This window comes from Oncorhynchus clarkii, chromosome 4 (assembly GCF_045791955.1).
Source record: "Oncorhynchus clarkii lewisi isolate Uvic-CL-2024 chromosome 4, UVic_Ocla_1.0, whole genome shotgun sequence".
In the NCBI taxonomy this organism is placed as follows: Eukaryota; Metazoa; Chordata; class Actinopteri; order Salmoniformes; family Salmonidae; genus Oncorhynchus; species Oncorhynchus clarkii.
Window position 1 is genome coordinate 6,748,330 of NC_092150.1, and position 18,058 is coordinate 6,766,387.

General features: G+C 44.7%; 1 protein-coding gene across 2 annotated transcripts in view; it reads right to left on the reverse strand.

The window, feature by feature from the left end:
* The window catches only part of LOC139406344 (ATP-dependent Clp protease ATP-binding subunit clpX-like, mitochondrial), a 31,832-nt gene extending 16,768 nt beyond the window's left edge, over positions 1-15,064 (reverse strand). The window contains exons 1-10 of one of the 2 annotated variants that reach the window (XM_071148852.1): positions 14,710-15,064; positions 14,181-14,249; positions 12,016-12,182; positions 11,070-11,187; positions 10,739-10,893; positions 9,516-9,672; positions 7,209-7,250; positions 4,126-4,302; positions 2,341-2,505; positions 1,070-1,158 (exon numbers count right to left, since the gene is read on the reverse strand). In XM_071148852.1, the coding sequence (XP_071004953.1) occupies positions 1,070-1,158; positions 2,341-2,505; positions 4,126-4,302; positions 7,209-7,250; positions 9,516-9,672; positions 10,739-10,893; positions 11,070-11,187; positions 12,016-12,182; positions 14,181-14,235 (1,125 nt within the window). In that variant the 5' untranslated portion in view covers positions 14,236-14,249; positions 14,710-15,064. Of the gene's footprint in view, positions 1-1,069; positions 1,159-2,340; positions 2,506-4,125; positions 4,303-7,208; positions 7,251-9,515; positions 9,673-10,738; positions 10,894-11,069; positions 11,188-12,015; positions 12,183-14,180; positions 14,250-14,379 lie in introns of both variants that reach the window. The other variant, XM_071148853.1, reaches the window with a different exon arrangement.
* Between the last annotated feature and the right edge of the window lie 2,994 nt (positions 15,065-18,058).

Sequence of the window (18,058 nt, forward strand, 5' to 3'; positions counted from 1 at the left end):
TTTATTCTTTTCGGTTACAGCTCATGAAGTACGCTTCCTCACCTTCTCACCCCCATCTCCGTGGTCAGGCTTCTCAGGGGACGCGCTGCTGTAACTGGCAAACTGCCTTTCTACTCTCTGCTGTCTTCCCAGGGTGCACGCTGATGCTGTAACTGTCAAACTGCCTTTCTACTCTCTGCTGTCTTCCCAGGGTGCACGCTGATGCTGTAACTGTCAAACTGCCTTTCTACTCTCTGCTGTCTTCCCAGGGTGCACGCTGATGCTGTAACTGTCAAACTGCCTTTCTACTCTCTGCTGTCTTCCCAGGGTGCACGCTGATGCTGTAACTGTCAAACTGCCTTTCTACTCTCTGCTGTCTTCCCAGGGTGCACGCTGATGCTGTAACTGTCAAACTGCCTTTCTACTCTCTGCTGTCTTCCCAGGGTGCACGCTGATGCTGTAACTGTCAAACTGCCTTTCTACTCTCTGCTGTCTTCCCAGGGTGCACGCTGATGCTGTAACTGTCAAACTGCCTTTCTACTCTCTGCTGTCTTCCCAGGGTGCACGCTGATGCTGTAACTGTCAAACTGCCTTTCTACTCTCTGCTGTCTTCCCAGGGTGCACGCTGATGCTGTAACTGTCAAACTGCCTTTCTACTCTCTGCTGTCTTCCCAGGGTGCACGCTGATGCTGTAACTGTCAAACTGGTTGTCTCTTCTCTCTTCAGCAGCGTGCTGCATTCTGTTGTTATGTGGACGATTGGCTGAGACTTGGATACAGACAGTATAGCGGTAAACGCGCATCACTTGTTCACCTACAGCCAGTAGTGATCCAAAGCACCCCCCTCCATCGGATCTACACAAATCAGGTAGGTCACCTATTTTGTATTAAAAATGTCCAATTTCTGCTAAAGGTGACTAGTTTGCATCCCTGATCATTATTAGAGGTACGTAGATGACAGGGCGAGTGTTTGAACATTAACTAAAGTGTCATTATTAGAGGCACTGTAGTGTTAAAGATAGAGTTGAATACCTCCCTCTACACACTAGAGGCATCTACTAGACTTGTGGACAGCGTAGAACAGTACTGACCTGTTGTACACCCTCTCCTCCTACGTCTCTGAGCTGGTGGATCCCAGGAACACTGCCGATCTTGTCCACCTCATCGAGAAACACTATGCCTATTGTACAGGGGAAACCACAGAAAAAAATGACAACTTTATCGTCTAATGGGAATCAGAAATGGGTATTTTTTTTCTGTCCTAGGTTATTCCCAACCCCTCTCTATACATCACACACAGAGACAGACACACAGAGACAGAGACACAGAGAGAGTACAAGAGGCAGGAAACAGCACAGGGTCAGCTGTGGAACAACACGCTGGAGCAGGTTAGCTCAGTAAAAAAGTAGTTGTGATGTTCAGTTGAACGAGCTCTTTGCATACTGTTAAAAAAAAAGCAAAATGAGCGGTTAGAGAGAGATGAGCCAGCAACCGGACGGTTGCCAGTCCGAATCCCGGGTCTGACAGGCAAAAATCTGTCGGGAAGTGAGCTGGCAACCGAAGGGTTGCTGGTATCAACTCATAGATGCCATTGCCTGCCATTGTGCCCATTGAGCAAGGCACCCACCACAACAACTGCTCCAACCCAGAAACTGGGCACCCAGAAACTCTCCAACCTGGGTGTCTTTTGGAGGGGTAAGGACAAAACCATATATTGTTCAAAGGGGCTTATGTAATTAGGAAGTTGCAGAATAAAATTGCAGAACAGAGTCCAAATGCAGTTCTATTTTCATAATAATGGGGCTTGTAAAACAGGACTATTAAAGAGATTCTCCGGTACTTTTGTATAGTTTTTAGCCAGTATTTCTGAAAGTAGTGCTCACGAGCACATTTTGGTCCCCCAAAATGGTGTACTACGTCACATCATGTACAGAAAAATGCACCACGTCATTGCGCTCTCTCGCTCTCTCTCGCGCTCTCTCGCTCTCTCTCGCTCTCTCTCTGCTGTGTCCACTGAGCTGTTGGGCCCGCCGTGCAACGTCATTGGATAACGCAGGCCTCTTGCTCACTCAAATGCGAAGGGCTGAAGCTCATTGGCTAGAACTTGAATTGTTAGGGGGCTGGCCCATGCGGGGGGAAATGTAGGGAAAATGGCACGGTACATCTCCAAGAATACAGTTACTTTAACTGATTTGGTGGCTAATTGAGGTAAAACAGTAATTCTCCTCATAGATTATCCATGAACTGCACATTGACACATCCAGCCCCAAAAGCCAAATATTTTCTTAGTCGCCATAGTACCGGAGCATGTCTTTAAACAGTCGTAAAATAACCCAGAAAACAGAGTTTGTGATTCACCCACCTTGCTGTGCTTTATCCACAGAGTAGTTTGCATCCTGCAGCAGCTTGGCGATAACAGACTCGATATCCTCCCCCACGTAGCCAGCCTGGGTCAGGGTGGTACAATCACAGATGGCAAAAGGTACATCTAGACACTTGGCCAGGGTCTGGGCCAACAATGTCTTGCCTGGGAAAGTACAGTAAAGAATGTGTAAGGACAGTAAGGATGTATTTCACTGCCGTTTATTTGTTTGTTTGTAAATAGATAGATAGATAGATAGATAGATAGATAGATAGATAGATAGATAGATAGATAGATAGATATTTTTTTTTTATCATACTCGAGTTCTACTGAAATAATATCAGTGTAGATGAGGGAAGGGCAGGTTTAAATAAAACCACGACAGCCAGACAACCAGACAACCCAGTGCATGAATCAAATGATTTGCATTTGAATGGAGTGGAAAATGTCTGCCTTGTATCTGTAAGGTAAGTCACTTTAATGTTTCAAGCAGATTACACATATAACCTCCTGCCTGGTTGGCCCTGTCCGGGGGTATCTTTGGACGTGGCCACTATGTCCCCCGACTCCCCCTGTCTCAGCCTCCAGTATCTATGCTGCAATAGCCTATGTGCCGGGGGGCTAGGGTCAGACCGATACATCTGTTGAAATTCTCCTGTCTTATCTGGTGTCCTGTGTGAATTTAAGTATGCTCCCTCTAATTCTCTCTCTCTCCCTAGGACCATGTCTCAGGACTACCTGGTCTGACGACTCATGGCTGTCCCCAGTCCACCTGGTCGCGCTGCTGATCCAGTTTCAACTGTCCTGCCTTTGTCTGTGACAGACCCCCCCCCCAACCAAATCTTGCTTAAGGCCCTCAAAATGCTGAACTCTACCCAAATAAAATCAAATGTTATTGGTCACATACACATGGTTAGCAGATGTTAATGCGAGTGTAGAGAAATGCTTGAGCTTCTAGTTCCGACCGTGCAGTAATATCTAACAAGTAATCTAACGATTTCACAACTACCTTATACACACAAATCTAAAGGGGGGAATGAGAATATATACATATAAATATATGGATGAGCGATGGCCGAACAGCATAGACAAGATGCAGTAGATGGTATAGAATACAGTATATACATATGAGATGAGTAATGTAGAAATGTACCGTTTGTAACTAAAATAAAATGGCACCAAAAATGAATTAGAAGTGCCTTGGCTTTTTGTCCCAGGACATTGAAGGTACGAGCCACAACGCATTTAGTTCGTCTCACACTGATGCCAGAACCGATTTGATGACGTCACGAGTGATGCCAGAACCGGTTTGATGACGTCACGAGTGATGCCAGAACCGATTTGATGACGTCACGAGTGATGCCAGAACCGGTTTGATGACGTCACGAGTGATGCCAGAACCGGTTTGATGACGTCACGAGTGATGCCAGAACCGGTTTGATGATGTCACGAGTGATGCCAGAACCGGTTTGATGACGTCACGAGTGATGCCAGAACCGGTTTGATGACGTCACGAGTGATGCCAGAACCGGTTTGATGACGTCACGAGTGATGCCAGAACCGATTTGATGACGTCACGAGTGATGCCAGAACTGGTTTGATGACGTCACGAGTGATGCCAGAACTGGTTTGATGACGTCACGAGTGATGCCAGAACCGGTTTGATGACGTCACGAGTGATGCCAGAACCGGTTTGATGACATCACGAGTGATGCCAGAACCGGTTTGATGACGTCACGAGTGATGCCAGAACTGGTTTGATGACATCACGAGTAGTCTACTAACCTGATCCGGTGGGGCCTAGCAGCACGATGTTGCTCTTCTCCAGTTTGATGTCGGTGTGTGTGGAGTCTAACACGTCTCCGCCCCTCCTCTCCTGAGGAGCCTGCTGAGTGGCCTGTTGCTGCATGGAGGCTCCCAGGGCGTTGCCATGGGGACTGATCCCTGCTATTTGAAGGAGTTCTATAATGACAAACGTAAACAAAACAGTCATATTGTATATTTCAGTTCAGATTTGGCAGCAGGACAGTGGTGAATTCTAACCTGGTCCCAGATCGGTTTGATCCCTTGCCAAATGTCAACTCCACTGCCATCCTTGTCAAGCTTCTTCGGCATGACTGATTCCATAAAGGAGTTGGCGAGAGGGCAGAAAAAAAGACTGGCACCCAGGCTAAGGGAAATCCATTTTGGGTCAATGTTTCCCATCCCTCATTGCAATGACCAGGCAATAAAAGGTAACTTTTCTAAACAGGCTATGCAATGTTGGCCTACTCTCTGTGATCTGGCAACCTGAGTTGTATTAAAAGTATGTAATGTATTAATGAATTGTGTTATATATTTATAACAAGTTTGTGTCTTGTTTTTTTGTGTTTTTTTCCAGGCATGATATTGCATAATCTGGCTCTCTAGTTATAATGTGAAGTATCGGTATGTGTGGTGCTGCCTGCTGCCATTGCAGCAATAGGTCCAAGTTCAATCTAAAAATACATGCACCCTGCACTGAGCAGGGCCGAAGGCTTGGATAGATAGCAAGACTAGCCACCGTGCTTCTACACCTGCATTGCTTGCTGTTTGGGGTTTTAGGCTGTGTTTCTGTACAGCACTTTGAGATATCAGCTGATGTACAAAGGGCTATATAAATAAATGTGATTTGATTTGACTACAAATGTATTTTCTGGGTCATTAAGACACCTTATCTGTCCAGCATGGCGACTAGCTACATCGAGTTCACAACGTGCACACAGATTATTTATTACTGGGGCTGGGAATTGCCAGGGACCTCACAACACTATATTATCACCATACTGAGGGACCTCACCATACCATATTATCACCATACTGAGGGACCTCACCATACCATATTATCACCATACTGAGGGACCTCACCATACCATATTATCACCATACTGAGGGACCTCACCATACCATATTATCACCATACCATATTATCACCATACCATATTATCACCATACTGAGGGACCTCACCATATTATCACCATACTGAGGGACCTCACCATACCATATTATCACCATACCATATTATCACCATACTGAGGGACCTCACCATATTATCACCATACTGAGGGACCTCACCATACCATATTATCACCATACCATATTATCACCACACCATATTATCACCATACCATATTATCACCATACCATATTATCACCATACTGAGGGACCTCACCATACCATATTATCACCATACCATATTATCACCACACCATATTATCACCATACCATATTATCACTATACTGAGGGACCTCACCATACCATATTATCACCACACCATATTATCACCATACCATATTATCACCATACCATATTATCACCACACCATATTATCACCATACCATATTATCACCATACCATATTATCACCATACTGAGGGACCTCACCATACCATATTATCACCACACCATATTATCACCATACCATATTATCACCACACCATATTATCACCATACCATATTATCACCATACTGAGGGACCTCACTATACCATATTATCACCACACCATATTATCACCATACCATATTATCACCATACCATATTATCACCATACTGAGGGACCTCACCATACCATATTATCACCATACCATATTATCACCATACTGAGGGACCTCACCATATTATCACCATACTGAGGGACCTCACCATACCATATTATCACCATACCATATTATCACCATACTGAGGGACCTCACCATATTATCACCATACTGAGGGACCTCACCATACCATATTATCACCATACCATATTATCACCACACCATATTATCACCATACCATATTATCACTATACTGAGAGACCTCACCATACCATATTATCACCACACCATATTATCACCATACCATATTATCACCATACCATATTATCACCACACCATATTATCACCATACCATATTATCACCATACCATATTATCACCATACTGAGGGACCTCACCATACCATATTATCACCACACCATATTATCACCATACCATATTATCACCACACCATATTATCACCATACCATATTATCACCATACCATATCACCATACTATATTATCACCACACTGAGGGACCTCACCATACCATATTATCACCATACTGAGGGACCTCACCATACCATATTATCACCATACTGAGGGACCTCACCATACCATATTATCACCATACCATATTATCACCATACTGAGAGACCTCACCATACCATATTATCACCATACTGAGGGCCCTCGCCATACCATATTATCGCCATACCATATTATCACCATACCATATTATCACCATACTGAGGGACCTCACCATACCATATTATCACCACACCATTCTATATGTATTTCGATTCGACACTGTGATTATACTGTGCTTCGATGTTCCAAACATATTGGTCATCATATTATGTCTGCTGCAGAGAGACAAGAGAGAGTCATGAGAAGACCGAGTTTTGATCAGTCATGGAAATAACAGTGTGGAAATCTAATTGGCTCCCTATTACAAAAGATGGAGAACAAATTATGATGTGTTGGTGCAGGTACAGCCAACTAGTGCTAAAATAATATTGCGATTTTGTAAAAAAAAAAAAAAAAAACGATAAGATATAATATATCATCAAAATAATATCCTGATATGTAACTATCGATTTTTTCCACCTCCACTATTTATTACACTTAAAATCATAAATGGCAAATTATTTCTAAAATAATTAATCTAACACACCCGCAAAACGACAAGTCATTGACAACAAGATACTATGAGTTCTGTCTGTAAACTTTGGCATTTGAGCAAATTCTTGAAAATCTAAAAAGTGACATGTTTAAAATAGCCAATGATACGGAGAAAGCCAGGCAAGGAGGACCAATCAAATCACTTACTTGTGAATCTGTACTCATCCTCCCGTCTTCTCGTCTCTAGTTCTATAGAGAGGATGACATCATCATTATTATTATCACTGCAGCCTTGTAAGAGAGTATCCGATTCCACTGTGGATTCTTGTCATTATCATCTTGTTGAAATCCATTATCATCTTGTTGAAATCCATTATCATCTTGTTGAAATCCATTATCATCGTCCATTTAAGATGTTGACCGTGGGGGTAAAAGTAAATCATTGAGCAAATGCCAAATGATACAGACGAGAGCACCTTGGAGGTGACTGACATCTGAACAGGAGTTTCAGAACATTCTAGTAAAACAGTGGTTAGTATTTTGGTCATAATAATGAAAGTATAACACTGTTGCCTAATGAAATTCTACTATTCTGAAGTAAGCAAAAAAAAAATAATTAATTTTTTAAAAAGTGTTCAACCAAATGACTAACTGTACTGACCTCCGGGTGAGTGAGGCCTGTTTCTAACTAACAGTAGACTGTACTACTGACCTCGGGGTGAACAAGGCCTGTTTCTAACTAACAGTAGACTGTACTACTGACCTCGTGGAGTGAGCGAGGCCTGTTTCTAACTAACAGCAGACTGTACTACTGACCTCGTGGAGTGAGCGAGGCCTGTTTCTAACTAACAGTAGACTGTACTACTAGACTGTACTACTGACCTCGGGGTGACCGAGGCCTGTTTCTAACTAACAGTAGACTGTACTACTGACCTCGGGGTGAACGAGGCCTGTTTCTAACTAACAGTAGACTGTACTACTGACCTCGGGGTGACCGAGGCCTGTTTCTAACTAACAGTAGACTGTACTACTGACCTCGGGGTGAACGAGGCCTGTTTCTAACTAACAGTAGACTGTACTACTGACCTCGGGGTGACCGAGGCCTGTTTCTAACTAACAGTAGACTGTACTACTGACCTCCGGGTGAACGAGGCCTGTTTCTAACTAACAGTAGACTGTACTACTGACCTCGGGGTGAACGAGGCCTGTTTCTAACTAACAGTAGACTGTACTACTGACCTCGGGGTGACCGAGGCCTGTTTCTAACTAACAGTAGACTGTACTACTGACCTCGGGGTGAACGAGGCCTGTTTCTAACTAACAGTAGACTGTACTACTGACCTCGGGGTGAACGAGGCCTGTTTCTAACTAACAGTAGACTGTACTACTGACCTCGGGGTGAACAAGGCCTGTTTCTAACTAACAGTAGACTGTACTACTGACCTCGGGGTGAACAAGGCCTGTTTCTAACTAACAGTAGACTGTACTACTGACCTCGGGGTGACCGAGGCCTGTTTCTAACTAACAGTAGACTGTACTACTGACCTTGGGGTGACCGAGGCCTGTTTCTAACTAACAGTAGACTGTACTACTGACCTCCGGGTGAACAAGGCCTGTTTCTAACTAACAGTAGACTGTACTACTGACCTCGGGGTGAACGAGGCCTGTTTCTAACTAACAGTAGACTGTACTACTGACCTCGGGGTGAGCGAGGCCTGTTTCTAACTAACAGTAGACTGTACTACTGACCTCGGGGTGACCGAGGCCTGTTTCTAACTAACAGTAGACTGTACTACTGACCTCGGGGTGAGCGAGGCCTGTTTCTAACTAACAGTAGACTGTACTACTGACCTCAGGGTGAACGAGGCCTGTTTCTAACTAACAGTAGACTGTACTACTGACCTCGGGGTGACCGAGGCCTGTTTCTAACTAACAGTAGACTGTACTACTGACCTCCGGGTGAACGAGGCCTGTTTCTAACTAACAGTAGACTGTACTACTGACCTCGGGGTGAACGAGGCCTGTTTCTAACTAACAGTAGACTGTACTACTGACCTCGGGGTGACCGAGGCCTGTTTCTAACTAACAGTAGACTGTACTACTGACCTCGGGGTGAACGAGGCCTGTTTCTAACTAACAGTAGACTGTACTACTGACCTCGGGGTGAGCGAGGCCTGTTTCTAACTAACAGTAGACTGTACTACTGACCTCGTGGTGAACGAGGCCTGTTTCTAACTAACAGTAGACTGTACTACTGACCTCGTGGTGAACAAGGCCTGTTTCTAACTAACAGTAGACTGTACTACTGACCTCGGGGTGACCGAGGCCTGTTTCTAACTAACAGTAGACTGTACTACTGACCTCGGGGTGACCGAGGCCTGTTTCTAACTAACAGTAGACTGTACTACTGACCTCGGGGTGACCGAGGCCTGTTTCTAACTAACAGTAGACTGTACTACTGACCTCGGGGTGAACAAGGCCTGTTTCTAACTAACAGTAGACTGTACTACTGACCTCGTGGAGTGAGCGAGGCCTGTTTCTCCACCTCCACCTGTCTGCTCCCAGCAGGGATGTTGTTGTAGATTCTCTTGTAGTGATTATACACAGCTACCGCCAGCACTTTCTTAGCATAGGACTGACCCACTACGTACTTGTCCAGGTAGGCATAGATCTGAAAGGCAGGTTCATCGACTATAAGACAATATTACGTGGTCATACTTGCTCTTCATGACAAGTCTAACAATACATGAACTGTATCATAATGCATTATAAACTGGGTGGTTCGAGCACTGAATGCTGATTGGCTGACTGCTGTGGTATATCAGACCGTATACCACGTGTATGACAAAACATTTATTTGTACTGCTCTAATTACATTGGTAACCAGTTTATAATAGCAATAAGGCACCTCGGGGGTTTGTGGTATATAGCCAATGTACTCCACTTTGCGTCGTCGAGCCTAAGAACAGCCCTTAGCCGTGGTATATTGGCCATACACCACACCTACTCTGAACTTATTGCTTAATGACAGCACCAGGTATACCTGCAGCATTACCATAGTAGTTTCTGTTTAAGGATAATCATTACATCATAGAAACTAGAACCAGTTGTTGTTTGTTGTCGTTGGTGCTCGTACCTTTTTGAGTGGCGGGGGGAGGTTTCTGTGTGGCGGGGGAGGTTTCTGTGTGGCGGGGGAGGTTTCTGTGTGGCGGGGGAGGTCTCTGTGTGGCGGGGGGAGGTTTCTGTGTGGCGGGGGGGTTTCTGTGTGGCGGGGGAGGTTCTGTGTGGCGGGGGAGGTTTCTGTGTGGCGGGGGGAGGTTTCTGTGTGGCGGGGGAGGTTTCTGTGTGGCGGGGGGAGGTTTCTGTGTGGCGGGGGGAGGTTTCTGTGTGGCGGGGGGAGGTTTCTGTGTGGCGGGGGGAGGTTTCTGTGTGGCGGGGGGAGGTCTCTGTGTGGCGGGGGGAGGTTTCTGTGTGGCGGGGGGAGGTTTCTGTGTGGCGGGGGGAGGTTTCTGTGTGGCGGGGGGAGGTTTCTGTGTGGCGGGGGGAGGTTTCTGTGTGGCGGGGGGAGGTTTCTGTGTGGCAGGGGGAGGTTTCTGTGTGGCGGGAGGAGGTTTCTGTGTGGCGGGAGGAGGTTTCTGTGTGGCGGGAGGAGGTTTCTGTGTGGCGCGGAGAGGTTTCTGTGTAGACAGTAGACTGTACTACTGACCTCGGGGTGAACGAGGTTTCTGTGCTCGTACCTTTTTGGGTGGCGGGGGAGGTTTCTGTGCGAAGGCCATTTTGACAGCCTCAGCGGGCGACTCTGCTTCTTTATTCAGGCCCTTCTTAGAGTCCGTCTCAGAGAGAACCACGAAGAAGTGATGGCATTTCTCACACTTCACAAAACGTGTCGACGCTGAAGAGAAACAAACAAAAGTGAGAATATTGAAATGTTTCTTTATCGCGTTTCTGATTTAATAAAAACAGTAGTGACTGTGTGACAAGTCGATCATTTTATACGGCTGCTTTTTCTGCAACTGGAGTCTTTAGAAAACACAGCCCATGTGAATGGAGTATTTTTTAGGTCCTCACATACAAAGGTCTCCACATGTGTACATGGGTCTCCACATTTGGGACAGTGCAGCTGGTTACCCCCCTTCCCTGATCCACCAGAAGAGCCCGCCAATCTCTTTCCTTCACTGATGCTCTTCTGCATATATGATGGACACAAAGGGGGGGGGGGGGAGAGAGAGAGAGAGGGAGCGAGAGAGAGATTGTATCATGAATGCAACACAGCAGAAAAACATAATTTAGACACAGAGGAAACTTGTTTCTATGGACAGTAGCTATCACTTATTGAAACCACTGGGGTTTTAGCATGTATTACACTGACTCTACATTACTCTGACTTTACATATTACCGCAATCACTTTGTGTCCCTGCCCATTGACTCGGTACTGGTACTCCTTGTATATTACCTTGTTATTGTTGTTGTGTCCCTACCCATTGACTCGGTACTGGTACTCCTTGTATATTACCTTGTTATTGTTGTCGTGTCCCTACCCATTGACTCGGTACTGGTACTCCTTGTATATTACCTTGTTATTGTTGTATCGTCCCTGCCCATTGACTCGGTACTGGTATTCCTTGTATATTACCTTGTTATTGTGTTCCTATTACCTTTTTTATTTTGCTAATTTTCTTACTTTTAAACACTGCACTGTTGGGAAAAGGCTCCGAAATAAGCATTTCACGGTAAAGTCTACAGTTATTGTATTCGGCACATTTTGATTTATTAGAAAGTCTATTCTTGTGTCTTGTCAGGGTTTAGGGTTTAATTCCATTTCAGTTCAGTCATTAAAATTATGGCTGTCATCACTTAGCTTGTTCCCAGATCTGTTTATGCCGTCCTTCCACGTTGTTATGCCATGTTTGGCAATGAAAGACAGCACAAACTGATCTGGGTCCAAGCTAGTCACCAGAAAGAAAGAAAAAGGTGTCAAACAGACATGTCACAATCCAGTGGAATCAGGTTTACCTTTCCCCCATCGCCGGATCCATCCTTAGTCGTTCCATCTTTAGAGGCAAAACATACTGCAGTTTCATGGAAGGATCTCACTCGGACTATGCGAGGTAGAGGAGCTTCACGAAAACCCCAACCAGGTCTGCTCAAAGCATAGAGCTGAACCCGAGAACAAGACAGCCCTGTACAACAGAAACACCAGGCAACCAAATGTTTTGGCCGGTGTTATAATCCATTCACTTTGACATTTCAAAAAACAAACTTGCCCCAAAATGTCAACATCAACCATTGGTATTATGGAAATATAGCTAGCTGCCACCTCATTTGTGACATCGCACTACATTTTCTCACACCACCATGTATCATAAATGGATGCAACAGGTGACCTGTTTTCAAAACTTGTGCTGCGTCCACGTGCTAGTCGGAACTAGGAAAGTCTGACATTTTTGACTTGCTAACTGGTTGTAGTTATGCAACGTGCCGCATTCAACCAGTTATCAAGTCGGGAGAATTCAGTTCACGAGTTCCCGACTATCACATGAACACGGCAAAGTTCACGAGGTCAACGTCACATAACTTTAGCTTATCCACTGAAATAGAGCTAGCTACAGTGCCTTCACGCCATAACTTTTTCCACATTGTTGTTACAGCATGAATTTAAAATCGATTACATTGATATTTTGTTGTCACTGATATACACTCAATACCCCACAATGTCAGGGTGGAATTAAGTTTAGACATTTTTTTTAAATTAAAAGCTGAAATGCCTTGAGTCAATAAGTACTTTTCAACCCCTTTGTTATGGTAAGCCTAAATAAGTTCAGGCGTAAAAATGTGCTTAACAAGTAACATAAGTTGCATGGGCCCACTCTGTGTGCAATAATAGCGTTTAACGTGATTTTTAAATGACATCCCCATCTCTATACCCCACACATACAGATAATTGTAAGGTCCCTCAGTCGAGCAGTGAATTTCAAGCACAGATTCAACCACAAAGACCCGGGAGGTTTTCCAATGGTTCGCAAAAACAAATAAGCACACATTGAATGTCCCTTTGAGCATGGTGAAGTTATTAACTATACGTTGGATGGTGCATCAATATACCCAATCACTACAAAGTTACAGACGCCCTTCCTAACACAGTTTCCAGAAAGGAAGGAAACCACTCAGGGATTTCACCAAGAGGCCAATGGTGATTTTAAAACAGTTAGAGTTTAAGGCTGTGATATGAGATAATTGAGGATGTAACAAAAACACTGTAGTTACTGCACAATACTAACATAAATGACAGAGTGAAAATAAAGAGTGCATCATGTTTGCAAAAAGACATTAAGGTAAAACTGCAAAAACATGTAGCAAAGAAATTAACTTTATGTCCTGAATACAAAGCATCATGTTTGGGGCAAATCCAACACCACACATCCACTCTTCATATTTTCAAGCCTGGTGGTAGCTGCATCATGTTATGGGTATGCTTGTCATCGGCAAGGACTTTTTTTTTAGGATAAAAAGAAACAGAATAGAGCTAAGCACAGGCAAACAGACACTGGGAGACAAATTCAACTTTCAGCAGGACAATAACCTAAAACACAAGGCCAAATATACACTGGAGTTGCTTACCAACACAACATTGAATGTTTCTGAGGGGCCTAGTTACAGTTTAGACTTAAATGGTGTTTAAAATCTATGGCAAGACATAAAAATGGCTGTCTAGAGATAATCAACAAACTACTTGACAGAGCTTAAATATATTTTTAAAGAATAATGGACAAATATTGTACAATCCAGGTGTGAAAAGCTCTTGGAGACTTACCCAGAAAGACACAGCTGTAATCGCTGTCAAAGGTGATTCTAACGTATTGACTAAGGGGGTTGAATACTTGAATCTAATCAAGGTTAGTGTTTTATTTTAAAAAATAAAATAAAACAAGTTAGAATTGTTCTTTCTATTTTGTGTAGATAGTTGACAAAAAAAACGGACAATTCAATCCATTTTAATCTCACATTGTAACAACAGATTGTGGAAAAAGTCAAGTGGTGTGAATACTTTGCGAAGGCACTGTAATTTGCAGGTTAGCAAGTTAGCTAGCTAGCTAGCTAGCTAGCACAAGCGTTTAAGATGTAATGCGAATAAGTAGCTGTAGATATTACAATTTCTCAAGATTGCAATCTGTTCTTACCCCTCTGTGCTGAATTCAAGAATATCCTCGCGGCCGATGTGCATGGGCAAGACATACTTTAGTCAAGGTCTAGCAAATAAAAACAATGAAGCAGGATTAGCTAGCATGGATCATCTCGGACAGCTGCTAGATTTCACAGGCCACAGCTACAGTACCTAGCAAAGTTAAACAAATCTGACAAACTAAACTCCTTACTTACAATACAGTTAGCTAGCCATTCAAGTTCACCTGTCAACAGGTAGCTGACGTAGATACGTGCTAACTAGCTATTTTTTAAACAAAATGAACACCCCCTAGAGCTGGTAGGCCTGGCAATGTCTGATTTGGATTGGAGTGGGGCAGCTAGCAACTTAGCAAACGGGGCTAGCGATAGAAAAACAAGTGAGCATTCCGGAAGAGAGGTATAGTTAGCAGGTCAAAGAGAACTAAACCGTTAAACTGGCAAACTATGTGACATGTTTAAGACGCAAAAAAAATGTGTCTTGACAATTTAAAAAATATATATGGTTTGCTAACCAGCTAACGTTACCTGTCGACTCGTAAAAGAGCACGATGGAACCAAAACAAGTCTTGACAGTTTCTTCCGGAGTACAATTCCGTTGACACTGTAACTGTGTATGGTCGCAGGTCAACGGTGTCATACCAATGTCACTGTCCAGATAGCATGTGTAACCCTCTTCAACTCGGACCGATATTACCCCCCGTCCCGATACAGGTTGGACGACTGGCCCTGTGTGATATAACGTTTGATGTTAGTAGGTCAGGCAAATTGCAAGACCGAGGCCAGCAAAGCAACCCCCCCCCCCCTGTGTTATTACGTATTTCAGAACAGTGTTGTTGTCTGTCTGCGTCAGATAAATCCAAGTCGAGGGGAAGTGTAAAATGATTATTCCCTTGGATTGGTTTGAGGTCATTTCGTCACATAGGGTCATCTGCTGCCATCTACCGTGAAGGTGATTATTAACTTACTAAACCAGTTTCAGGACGGGACCGTCACATTCTAGGCCTACTCTCTTCTATAATGTACTGTATGTAGTGCGTTCTATTCTGAATTGTAGAGGAAATAAATGTGGAAGACTACTGTGCTGTTGTGGTGCACACTATCAGCTGAGCCTAAAGGGATTGTAGTACTCTGTCTGCTTGAAACATGCTTATGGTGACATTTCTCATTACACCTCTGCTGTCTTCAACCAAGATCTCAGCGATCACTGCCTCATTGCTTGCATCCATAATGGGTCAGCGGTCAAACGACCTCCACTCATCACTGTAAAACGCTCCCTGAAACACTTCAGCGAGCAGGCCTTTCTAATCGACCTGGCCGGGGTATCCTGGAAGGATATTGATCTCATCCCGTCAGTAGAGGATGCCTGGTTATTTTTTTTAAATGCCTTCCTAACCATCTTAAATAAGCATGCCTCATTCAAGAAATGTAGAACCAGGAACATATATAGCCCTTGGTTCTCCCCAGACCTGACTGCCCTTAACCAACACAAAAACATCCTATGGCGTTCTGCATTAGCATCGAACAGCCCCCGTGATATGCAGCTTTTCAGGGAAGCTAGAAACCATTATACACAAGCAGTTAGAAAAGCCAAGGCTAGCTTTTTCAAGCAGAAATTTGCTTCCTGCAACACTAACTCAAAAAAGTTCTGGGACACTGTAAAGTCCATGGAGAATAAGAAAACCTCCCAGCTGCCCACTGCACTGAAGAAACACTGTCACCACTGATAAATCATCATTGAGCTAGTCAACGCTGCCCCCTGAATTACAAACTTGGTCATCGCAACCAAAAAGTCTGGTGGAATCCGGACCTGTGTGGATCTTTGTGCCGTGAACAAGGCTGTTGTCCCAGATAAGTCCCCCTTGCCTACAGCCGAGAAGCTGACCTCACAATTTCATGGCTCCACAGTCTCCACCAAGCTCGATCTGCGTCAGGGTTATCTTCAGGTGCCCCTCCACCCAGCCAGCAGAGACCTCACAGCCTTTGTCAAACATGCTGGTGTGTTCAGATACACACGCATCCCTTTTGGACTTAGCTCCGCCCCCAGCTGCTTCCAGAAAGTGATGAGCACCATCCTCGCTGGAATACCCGGGGTGGGTATTAAAAATCCTACAATGTGATTTTCTGTCTGTCATAGTTGAAGTGTACCTATGATGAAAATTACAGGCCTCTCTCATCTTTTTAAGTGGGAGAACTTGCACAATTGGTGGCTGACTAAATACTTTTTGCACCACTGTATATCACTATATTCCCCCCCCCCAAAAAAATAAAATCTAAATTAAGATTTACCAAAGGTACCTGAAAAGTGTTCAGCCATCCAAATATGGTAATCATTCACCTGGACTGCATCTTGCATCCAAACACCCAAATGTAGTTTCCATTTTAGTTACATTTCTAGAGCATGTTATGTTTTTGATAATGCATGAAACACCTTTAAATATACACTTCAATATTTTCTGCTGGGGGGGGGTGCTCGTGAGCAAAAGTTTCAAGGTAAACACAAACTAGTGCAGTCAGGGAGGGCCTACAGAACAAGGTCACCACAGTCAGGGAGGGCCTACTGAACAAGGTCACCACAGTCAGGGAGGGCCTACAGAACTAGGTCACCACAGTCAGGGAGGGCCTACAGAACTAGGTCACCACAGTCAGGGAGGGCCTACAGAACTAGGTCACCACAGTCAGGGAGGGCCTACAGAACTAGGTCACCACAGTCAGGGAGGGCCTACTGAACTAGGTCACCACAGTCAGGGAGGGCCTACTGAACTAGGTCACCACAGTCAGGGAGGGCCTACTGAACAAGGTCACCACAGTCAGGGAGGGCCTACAGAACTAGGTCACCACAGTCAGGGAGGGCCTACAGAACAAGGTCACCACAGTCAGGGAGGGCCTACTGAACAAGGTCACCACAGTCAGGGAGGGCCTCTAGAACAAGGTCACCACAGTCAGGGAGGGCCTACAGAACTAGGTCACCACAGTCAGGGAGGGCCTACTGAACAAGGTCACCACAGTCAGGGAGGGCCTACTGAACTAGGTCACCACAGTCAGGGAGGGCCTACAGAACAAGGTCACCACAGTCAGGGAGGGCCTACAGAACTAGGTCACCACAGTCAGGGAGGGCCTACTGAACTAGGTCACCACAGTCAGGGAGGGCCTACAGAACAAGGTCACCACAGTCAGGGAGGGCCTACAGAACTAGGTCACCACAGTCAGGGAGGGACTACAGAACAAGGTAACATAACATAACATGCTCTAGAAATGTAACTAAAATGGAAACTACATTTGGGTGTTTGGATGCAAGATGCAGTCCAGGTGAATGATTACCATATTTGGATGGCTGAACACTTTTCAGGTACCTTTGGTAAATCTTAATTTAGATTTTATTTTTTTTGGGGGGGGGAGATATAGTGATATACAGTGGTGCAAAAAAAGTATTTAGTCAGCCACCAATTGTGCAAGTTCTCCCACTGAATAAGATGAGAGAGGCCTGTAATTTTCATCATAGGTACACTTCAACTATGACAGACAGAAAATCACATTGTAGGATTTTTAATACCCCCCCCTGGTATTCCAGCGAGGATGGTGCTCATCACCTTCTGGAAGCAGCTGGGGGCGGAGCTAAGTCCAAAAGGGATGCGTGTGTATCTGAACACACCAGCATGTTTGACAAAGGCTGTGAGGTCTCTGCTGGCTGGGTGGAGGGGCACCTGAAGATAACCCTGACGCAGGTCGAGCTTGGTGGAGACTGTGGAGCCATGAAATTGTGAGGTCAGCTCCTCGGCTGTAGGCAAGGGGGACTTATCTGGGACAACAGCCTTGTTCACGGCACAGAGATCCACACAGGTCCGGATTCCACCAGACTTTTTGGTTGCGATGACCA